General features: G+C 37.7%; 1 protein-coding gene across 3 annotated transcripts in view; it reads left to right on the top strand.

Moving 5' to 3' along the window:
- Nucleotides 1–47: 47 nt before the first annotated feature.
- ARMT1 (acidic residue methyltransferase 1) overlaps nucleotides 48–10,498 on the top strand; it is a 47,176-nt gene continuing 36,725 nt past the window's right edge. The window contains exons 1-5 of one of the 3 annotated variants that reach the window (XM_058020854.1): nucleotides 48–112; nucleotides 1,498–1,603; nucleotides 2,138–2,379; nucleotides 3,818–3,983; nucleotides 4,965–5,687. In XM_058020854.1, coding sequence (XP_057876837.1) covers nucleotides 63–112; nucleotides 1,498–1,603; nucleotides 2,138–2,379; nucleotides 3,818–3,983; nucleotides 4,965–5,687 — 1,287 coding nt within the window. In that variant the 5' untranslated portion in view covers nucleotides 48–62. Of the gene's footprint in view, nucleotides 113–866; nucleotides 1,184–1,497; nucleotides 1,604–2,137; nucleotides 2,380–3,817; nucleotides 3,984–4,964; nucleotides 6,164–10,498 lie in introns of those variants that run through there. The other 2 variants (XM_058020855.1, XM_058020856.1) reach the window with 2 other exon arrangements.

The raw sequence follows: 10,498 nt of genomic DNA, 5'->3' as shown, positions 1-10,498 counted from the left end.
GGCCGCTTCCGGGAGGGGGCAGGGACAGGGCGGTGCGCCGGCTCGCGGGGGGGCGGAGCAAGATGGCGGCGGTACCGGCGCTCCCGGTGTCCCTGTCGGGCAGGTTTAAGGGGTCCGTCACGGCCTGGCGCGCTCGTCACCGGCAGCGAGGCACGGGGCGGGAGGGAGCTGAGGGGCCGCCCGGCTCCCCGCCGCCGGGGAGCGGAGGTTTTCGGGCGCCGGGTGGGGCCGGGGGGCGGCTCTTGGCCCGGGGAGGCGGGCGGGGACAGCAGCGCCGGCGGCGGTGGGGCCTGTAGGCGGCGCTGTGGCCGCAGTCACCGGCCCGGGCCGGCCGTGAGGGGGGGTCGGCGGTGGTGCCGGGCTCCCCGTGCCGCTGCCCGGCTCCGCGGCTCCAACCCGGCGCATAGAAATGTCACGGTAAAAATCGTCCTCCGGGCCGGTGTGCACTCTGTGCGGCTGGCCGCGTTCTGCTCATTGTCCTCGTACATAAAGAGCGGTTGGAGAAAATGTAAATCAATATATAATGGAGCCAGCGTTTCTTGGTGATGAGATACGTGATAAAATTCGAGCAGATATCTGTGCTTTTAGTTTTACATTTCCCAGGTTTTGCATCTCGGTATCTTAGCAACAGAGGTCGCGTTTTAGCCTAGAATTAAGTGCAATTTTTCGTTGTTATGTCAGGGCCAGTCATACAGCTTTTTCTTCCTTGAAAAGGCTGCTGTTTATAATCTGCAAAAGTAGGCACAAGAGCCTGAGCAGTTTGAAATCTTTTTCGTTTTGGTGGTTTTGGTTTTTTTTGTTTTTTTTTTTTTTTTTTTTTTTTTTTGTTTTTTTTTTTCTGTCCACTGCGTTAAGGGCACATCAAGTGACTTTTAATACAAAATGTTGTGTTATAACCCCAGCTGGCAGCAAAGCACCACATAGCTCAGCGCGGTGGGGAGAAGTGAATGAGAAGGGTAAAAATGAGGAAACTTGGGCGTTGAGAGCAGTTTAATAATTGAAGTGAGAATAAATCGTAATGAAAAGAGCAAAGATGAATAGAACCCAAGAAAACCAAGTAAGGTAAATGAAAGCAATTGCTCACCATGAATTTACAGATGCCTAGGCAGTGGCTCCCTGGCCAACTTTTCCCCCTGGTTTCCACCACTGAGCATGACACCATGTGGTCTGGAATAGCCTCTGGGTCAGTTAGGGTCAGCTGTCCTGGCTGTGTCCCCTCCCGACACCCTGTGCACCCTCAGCCTCCTCGCTGCTGGGGTGGGGTGAGGCACAAAAGGCCTTGGCTCTGTGCAAACCCTACTCAGCAATATGGAAAACATCCCTGTGTTAGCACTGTCTCCAGCACAAATCTAAAACACAACCCCCATATCAGCTACTGTGAAGAAAATTAACTCTACCCTAGTCCAAAGTAGTACAAAGAGCTTGCATTTGTTTTTAAAAATTGAAGAAATTTAATCCTTTGCTGCAATAATAAAATACTGATCCTCTCTTTTTTAGATCCTATGCATATTTTACAATTAAAGACAGACTTCCCCAGATCCTCACAAAAGTTATTGATACTTTGCATCGACATAAAAATGAATTTTTTGAAGAACATGGTGAGGTAAGAGTGAGGTCCCTATTTTCTCTGATGTTTATTCCCCTCTAGCCCTTGAGACATTTTCTCTGCCTTGTTTTTATTGGTGAGGCTTGTTTGTCTCAATCCTTTTGTCTGATTTTTAAAAAAAAAAATAATTTCTTTCTAGTAGCTATTTTTGATTAGTTCTGTAACACCTTTCTGTCTAACCTTTTGCTTCTGATCTGTCACTTATGCAACTGCATCACTTACTTGGGTTTTTGTGTTGATGCAGTGTTTGATAGACAGTAACACCTTCTGAACATGACTTTGTTTCAACACTCTCGTCACCTCTAATTAGCAAAAAGTCCAATCTGAAAAGAAGTCCCATATGGAATTCATTTTAGGATCTTGGATCTGAAATGAGCTTTATTCACCAAAGTATATTTCGTTTAATCAAGCTGTGATTTGTCAGGGACTCTCATATGGAAATTAAAATTTTGCACATTCCATGAACAGTTGATCTGTGTCTTTACAGGAATAAAGGTACAGAATAGGAACTTTTGTTCTCCACTTTTTCAGAAGGGTGTTGAAGCAGAGAAGAGAGCCATATCTTTCCTCTCCAAACTGCGGAATGAGCTGCAAACAGACAAGCCAGTGACCCCTCTGGAAGATGAGTTGCCCGATGCTGCGCTGTGGAACCGATACCTGGACTACCAACGAAATTTATCAAATGGAAATGGAGAACCAAGTTGGTTTCAGTCCCCTTGGCTGTACGTAGAGTGTTACATGTATAGAAGAATTCATGCAGCATTAGCACAGAAGTAAGTATTTACTGGCTTGGTATATTACTTCACAAAGCATTGCTTTTTCCCATTTTTATTTTGGGAAAAAGACAGCTGAGGAGAAAGATAAAGAAGATCTTAAGCTTTTGCCATATTGCTTTTTCACCAGCTTACACATCAGATTTAAAATTAATACCTTTACTTATTATATTTAGCAGAATTTGAAACTTCCTTGATGCTTCAGTTTTGGTAGTTGGTCTACATGAAAACTCTTGAGCTTGACTGTACAGTTTGATTTTGCAGACTAATGTAAATTGAGATATGAAACCCATGTAGCATTTCTATGAGGTTTGTTGGTCTAGAATTTTCCCTTCAGCATTAAACACAGAATATGAGAGCCACAAATCTGTTGGGAATTCTAACATGCTGCTTGCAATCTGAAGTTACCATTTGAGAATTGTTTATTATAGCAGTAGACCCATCTTAAGAAGCCCCTGTTGTTCATTCTACACCAGCTTCTTAGTTACAGCAGTGCTTGCAGCCCATGTGTTGCATCGAACTTTGGGAGCTGATACTGGTTAAAAATAACTGGGCAGGAAAAACTTGTTGTGCTGGTGCCATGGAGACGTGCCAGTACAACGTCATGGGGTAGGAATGAACAGTTTAAGATCCCATTGCTGCCAAAAAATTTTGAAAGCTCCCCGAGCACCGGATTTTACCCTTAGTGTTGTGGAGATGCAAACACAATAATGGAACTCAGTTTCCACTGGTATGTTGTGTAATCTGAACTCTTGAACCAAAAGCTTCAAATACGAGGCTGATCCCCTGGATTGCACTTAAAAAGCTGAGCAGACACTTTTCATTTTTAACTTTCTTGATCTCCATTGTTTAGTTGCTCTTAAGCATATGCTTGGATGGAAGTTCAGTCATTTGTTGAAAGGTCATCATGCAAATATGTCTCATAATAGGTTGGCTTATAATTTTTATATATTACAACATTGTCATTTGTCATGGCAATTTTCCAGAATCCCAGTAAAGACTTTCATAGGAATAACTTCTTAAGTGGATGAGAATTTGGTATGGGAAGTACACTCCAGCAAACAGTAACACATTTAAACCAGTCCAGCTTTTCTTCACTTTAGCTCACTTGAATGTTACAGTTTTAAATCTCTTCTCTGAAGATTGGAGTTCAAAATGCTCACTGTCTGTGCAGTTCCCAGAGTTTTTGTGATTGAATACTTGTTCACTTTCAGAATATATTGCTATATGAAGATGCCTTGCATAGGTTCTGTTTTAGCAAAATGCAATATTAGGCTGTTATGGAAATATGTGAAAATCTAGTATGACAAATTAGAAGTGGAAAATCTAATTAAGGCCTGTAGTACAGTCTAAAGAGGCTGACCTTTGAGCTTCCTTTGCATGTGCTGTTATGAAGAATGTGGGAAGTATGTCAACATATTTGTTCTTCTCTTTTTAGCCCACCTATTGACAACTTTGACGTATTTAAGGAAGGAAAGGCTCAAAATTTCTTTGAATCCCAAGAAGCTATTATTGCCTTATGCACTTACTTTCAGGAACTTCTTAAGAACATCAAGGATCTAGATGAAAAGCAACTTCAGGAGGAACTTTTTAAGCTATTGCAGGTAAACTGATAGTGCTTACCACAAGAATTGAAAATATCTCTCCTATGAATCAAACAAGAATTTGAGGTTATAAAGAATTTGAACTTCATATAAGAATTAAAATATAGATCTTTTGTTTGTAAAAATGTGATGAAATCCTGATAGCCCTACTGTATTGCTGCTATTCTGAAAATATTTATATTTTGGGTACTTGTTTTAAATGCAATGCTTTTTTATTAACTGCTGGTCTTCATTGTATATATGAAAACCCAGCAATTCTTCCTTCAAAGCCAGTATCTCTTAAACATTTTAAGTCAAATTCCAGATGACCTTTTTGATATTTACCTATTATTTCTTAAAACAGTTAATTTTAGTTGTCAATTTAAAAGGTTTTAGACTTCTTTGGAGAAAAAATTAGAAGTCAGTCTGGGTCAGAAGTGGTTTAAAAGCTTTTTAACAGCATTATTCTTGGAATACCGTGCCTTTGGGTAGAAACCCCAAAGTATTGTAGGATTACAAATAAGTCCACTAGCTGTACTCCAGGTATTTGATGAATCTTTACAAAGGGCCCATTAGCGAGTACTTAAAATACATATATCTAAATATTTATTTGGCTGCATGCAATAAAAAAATAAATCTGCTTTTTTATTAATTCCTTTTCCTGTGTTACCACTGATATTTTTTGGAATTGCAGTATGGAGATTATTTCTGTTTTGAGCTTTGTGATCAATGTGTTTACGCTGATCTAAATCTTCCATCTTTGTCACTTTTGATGCTTGTATAAATAGAGAGCTTTGTTTGGTTTCTTCCACAAAATCTTGTCTCTGTTGAGATACCTGTACAAGAAGTTGAGTTTTATTAAAGCCTGGAAAAATATTTGGAGTTAGAGCCTTTGTTACCTAAAATAAAAACAAGGGAACAAAATCTTCAGTGTATATGAAGTTGAGAATGTAACTACAGTGAGACTTAGTAATTTTTTCTTATTTTTCTTTTTCCTTCTAGGTGTCATTGTGGGGCAATAAGTGTGACCTTTCTTTTTCAGCTGGTGAAGATAGCTCTCAGAAATCTAGTCCTTTGCAATCCCTGGAAAACATGGTACCTTACATCTTAGTGGATGATATGGAAAAAGTTTGGTCACTACTTGTAAATGCCAAAAAAAATGGAACAGAAAGAAGTAATGTTAGAGTTGACATAATCCTGGATAATGCTGGATTTGAACTTGTAAGTGATCTTGTGTTGGCTGATTTCTTGTTGTTGTCAAAGCTGGCTGATGAAGTCTATTTTCATGGAAAAAGCATTCCATGGTATGTATCAGATACCACAAAACATGATTTTAACTGGACTATTAGACAACTGGGGTCAGCTAATCATATGTGGATGTCTAGATGTGGGGTAAACTGGGAGGGCAATTTGAAAAAGGGAGTTTGGGTTTTCCTTGACCACATGTTTTGGACTTTACCACATGATTTTTCCAATATGAGTGAAGTTGCTCCTGACTTGTATGCTGAGCTACAGAAGTCAAACTTGCTTCTCTTCAAAGGTGATCTAAACTATAGAAAATTGACAGGAGATAGAAAATGGGAATACACTGTCCCGTTTCATCAAGCCTTGAATAAGTTCCATCCTGCGCCTCTCTGTAGTTTGAGAACATTGAAATGTGACACTCAGGTTGGCCTGAAACCTGGACAAGGTGAGCAAATTCAGGCTTCTGAACCTGAGTGGATGGTAAGTGGAAAGTATGGGGTAATTCAGTTTGATGCTGGTCTCTAGTTAAACGATTTGTAATATTCTGAAAGAGACATTAAGTCTGACTTTAGTTATTTTCTCTGTTCCATGCTTGGCTTCAGTAAAGATTCTTTTTTGTTTGCACTTTTTCATCCCAAGTGATTTGTTGGTTTGTCCTGTGGAAGACTTTATTATTGTGCAAATATTTATAAACGGTCTTTGTATATGTAAGTCAATCTGCATTTCAATACATTTTGTTTTCCTCTTGTCCAATGTCAGCAGATCTTTAAGATGAATATTTAGTTGTCCATAATATTTTTTCTTCATCAGTGAGTGTGAGTTTAATGAGTGAAAGCTTTGCAAGTGAAAAATTTGCTTCAGAAACAATTTCCCCAGTGCCACATTAGCATGAATTTACCTTTTTTGGAATAATTTGCACTCCATGTCATTTCATGCATTGCATGAAAGGATTTTAGAGAATTTTTTAGAGAATTCAGAAGTTAATTACAGACGGATTCTTTTGATGTTTTGAGGATAGTTTGTGTTACATTAAGGAATAAGTTACTGGGTAGCAGCTTGTAAACATTCATGTAGAATTGAAAATTGAATTTCAATCTTAAAGCACAAGTGAGTGTTGCTAGCTAGTTTGCCTGTGGGAGAGTTGTCCTATCTGGTAGGAAAATTAGTGGGAGAAAGGACAATCTAATTTTAAGAATATTGAAGATACTGTTTATTTACAAAGCTCTACCAAAAAGGAAGCACAGAGAAAAGCCTCTCCAAACAAAAAAATAATAATGAAACCCAAGCAGTTGCATTAACTGGACTTTAGATTTAATGCAGACTTGATCTGCAGGTGGCCTGTCAGCAGTGTATGTATGAGGCTCAAGCACTGATGCTTCCTTCTGTTGTGGTAATTCTCTTTGTTTTTCAAATGTATTTGTTTGGGGGTTTTTGTTTGGTTGTTTTTTAAGAAGGATGCCTTAATTTTTAGGGAGGATATACAGCCCCATTTGCACTGAGGAGTACAGGGTAGAGAAGCATATGCCATACAAGTTCCTGTTAACTGGAGTTGTTAGGTGCTCATTTCTGCTCTTCTACCCTGGTCTCAAAAGCTGCTGCTTGTTATGTTCATACAACAAAGATCTATACAGTGGATAAATATATTCCAAATGCTGATGACTTTGATCATTTGTGTTTATTTTTTTCTTCCTAAATATGAAAGGGTATTTTAAGGTTCCAAGGTCAAGTATTCAAAAACAAAGATGCAAGGAATTTCATGAGGCAGTTGTAGGGAGGGTTATAATTTTGAGGCCTGAGTTTACTGCTCTTATCTCCTTTGTATCTTTGGCTTAGTACTCCTACAGGGTGAATTAATCCTCATCCTTAGGCACCTGATTGAACTGCAGAAATGAAAAATCTAGTCAAGAAGGCTGAAGGTCAGACTGCTGAAGGTTTCTGACTGGAGAGAGCTCAGCAGCACTCCAGCTTTAGTGCTTTGATCAAATATGTAAAGGACAGGATGAATCTGTGCACTGGAGCCTCAGTGTCTCATCTTTGAAAATGCTGTTAGCTTGTTTGAAATGCATTTTGAAGCAACAAGTTTGGGTCAAGAACAGAGAGATGGAAGTTGTGGAATATGTGGAATGAGAACATCATACCTTGCTCAGAGAGCAGTTGGGGACGGAATCTGCTTTGCCTGTGCTCGGATTGTTTGTAAAGTGCTGACTTAATTGCTGGAGAGGTTTAAAGGAATATAATGAACAAGAAGAGAAAGTCTGTTGAGGTCACCCTTGACAAATAGATTTGCCTCTTACACAATCCTTACACATGCTGACAAACTTCATTTCGTTTTTTACTGGTTGTTACTGTGTCCCTGTGCCCAGGTTGCTTTCATGCTGTTACTTCTGGGAACTCACAATGCAGATTGGGGTAAATTAATAATATGAACTAATGACAAATACAGTCCTACAAATTCCAAATATCAATTAGGAGATGCAGTCGTGTTAGCTCAGTATTACTGAGTCATGAAAATTACTACAACACATGTAATTCCTGGCTTAGCATGTGAAAGCTAATGTATGACATGATGTCATACTGAAAAAAAAATCTCTCTATTCTCCTGTTGATTAAAAGTGCACTTTACATCTTTTGCCCCTCACAAAGAGAAGTGTGACTATGTGGCTGTGTAAGGAATGTACAGCCATAACTTCCAAATGCTTGACTCCTATAGCTGTAATTGCAAAGTGCTATGTCTAAGCGGAACTAAATATACAGCATACTTTTATGTTTGTTGGTTGGCTATATTTTTGTAAAATTTTGATTGATTGTATGAAAAAAAAGAAAAAAATACCATCAGTATTGCTGTAATGCAGTGTTACAGTCTCCCATGACACAACAAAGTTGTGAAGACATATTCCAGTGAGGCACAGTGCTTTTCTGATGGGTTTGCTACAGTTTACTTAAAAATAGGAAGCTCTTTTGTAGTTATTCACTGTTAATTACCTTTTGTAATACAGCTTCATTAAATGCCAACGTGAACCTATTGCATTTAGGTGGAATGTAAAAACATAACCTGAAGCATGTATTTGAAAACTAGCATGTGCTGTAATATAACTTTTTTTTTACTTGAAAGTTCCTTCTATACATGTGTGTTACAACTGATTGCCCAAAATGCTTCTACAGCATAACTCAGGAGAATGTACAAATTTGATCTGTACATTCAAATTTTTTGAGATTTTCATTTCATATGCCATTGGAATATTTATGGCAAAAGCCAAAGGCGTTTTCAGTAATTCTGAAGACCACAACAAAAAAAAATGTTTTTTACTTTTTATTTTTGCCTTTTAACTTTTGAGCAACTGTATTTGTAAGTCATTTTGATGATGACTTTCATTGTTGAGGAAATAGAAGGAACATAATGCCACAGGCACAGTGAAAGGCAGTACACACATCTGTCTGAATACTTGGTAAGTTATCCTGTGAGATATCTACAATAATTTCTTATGTATATAAGGTTTCTTAAAATAAATTGCTTGATGTGTAAAATAAGTTGATTGTATGCGTAGAAGATTGTAAGAATATTGAAATAAATGATATAATTTTGTGGAAGTCAGACATTGTTATACTATTTCAGTGGCTGGGGAAACTAATATAAAGTAATTCAGGTCTTAGTTCCTGAATTTTTTTCTTAGGAAATGGATCTTATGCATAAACCTCTAAAGTGTATTTATCCAATGAGGTTTTGAAAGATACAGATGCAAGAGATAGGTATCATAAAACATTCTTCTGTAACAAGACAGGACAATAATAAGGAATTTTCTAATTTTTACGCTCCTGGTACTCCTGTTAAAATTTGAAAACCTTAAAAATGTTTTCGTATCTCTTCAATGTATCTGGTACTTACTTACTAAGGTTGGTGCAGCTGATGATGTCATTTCCAGAGTCACTTCTAGAACTGATAGGTGCTTCATGTGTTCCAGCAAAAATGGAAATATTTTGGTGTTACTCATACTGTAACTAAAATATTTCCAAAACACTTTGGTTTACACACTTTGTTAATGTCCCATAAACCCTAACTGTTGTTGTTGAAACAGTTTCTTTAAAGTTGTGTTATTTGCATTCATGGTTACAGCTTGTTCCATGTGAACATTTATCTCCTGTGCTGTCAAACAGCATAGGAAAAAAGTTTACTCTGTTGCATGAAAATTACTCTATGAAATGGTTTTAATCTAAAAAGAAACCCTTAATTGTGTCTAAAATAAAAATTCCAAAATGGAATCTTGTACAGAACTGTTGGGTTTTTTTCACTAAAGTTTGTTTGCTTACCAGCTTTCTGTTTACCCAAAATTACAGAACAAAAGCTTATAATTAATTTTATTTAAAGCAAAATGTAGGTTGAAATTCACCTAACACTTATCTAAGGATTTTAAAATAAAACTGAGGATGTGCTGGTTAAAGTGGTCCTTTTCTTTCATATGTGCTAGTGGCAGAACACATGTGAGGGAAAACATCCTATAACATGGACTGTTTATGTTTTCTTGTTTGCTTCTGTTTTGTTTTTTTTTTCCTAAAAAAGGTTTTGAAAACTTCTGTACATTTTTATTCTTGCTGATATACTTCTGTTTCTAACAGCCTGAAAATAAAAAGTCCATTTACATGTATTTTTACATGAATTACGAATTAGTTTGTGGATTAATCCACATTCTGCCTCAACTTTACAGTTGTGAATTCTTCAGACATGTTGTGAGAAGGGTTTTTATTTACAGTGCTTTTTTGAGGTTTAGTTCATCTGGCCTTGTTTCCACTGTGAAAGAAATATAAAATGTCCTCTTATGATAACTTAGAGTGAATAAACATATTCAGTACTTGTGTGCTGCTTCTGTTGTATCACTTTTCAGTAAGTGACATAATGATAATCTTTCAAACTCCCTGTGAAGAAAAATCTTCATCCTTGTAGAAATTTATTTTTCCTGGGATTCTGCTTACTTCTTCCAAGTCTAATGAAGTAACAGATTAAAATCTGAGGTAAGACACATCAAGATATGGGCTTTTTAACTTGCTTTCTTAATGTTAACTAATTGATTGGTCTCACACTACCGGGGTAAGGCTGATGCCTTCCAAGTGACTCTGATGAAGGGACTGATGATGCATTTAATGCAGTTGCATTTGGAATAGGTTTCATCTCTTATCTTCCACTTCCCAAAAAAATATCATTAATTGTCATAGGAGAGGAAGTGCGCTAGTCCTAGATGATTTATATACACATGTAGTTGTTATTTTTAGTCTAGGACCTATGCAAAAGGCAGAACCAT

The sequence above is a fragment of the Melospiza georgiana genome, chromosome 3 (genome assembly GCF_028018845.1).
Source record: "Melospiza georgiana isolate bMelGeo1 chromosome 3, bMelGeo1.pri, whole genome shotgun sequence".
In the NCBI taxonomy this organism is placed as follows: Eukaryota; Metazoa; Chordata; class Aves; order Passeriformes; family Passerellidae; genus Melospiza; species Melospiza georgiana.
The sequence above is the reverse complement of the archived record's forward strand: the minus strand, read 5'-3'. Positions and strand labels throughout refer to the sequence as shown.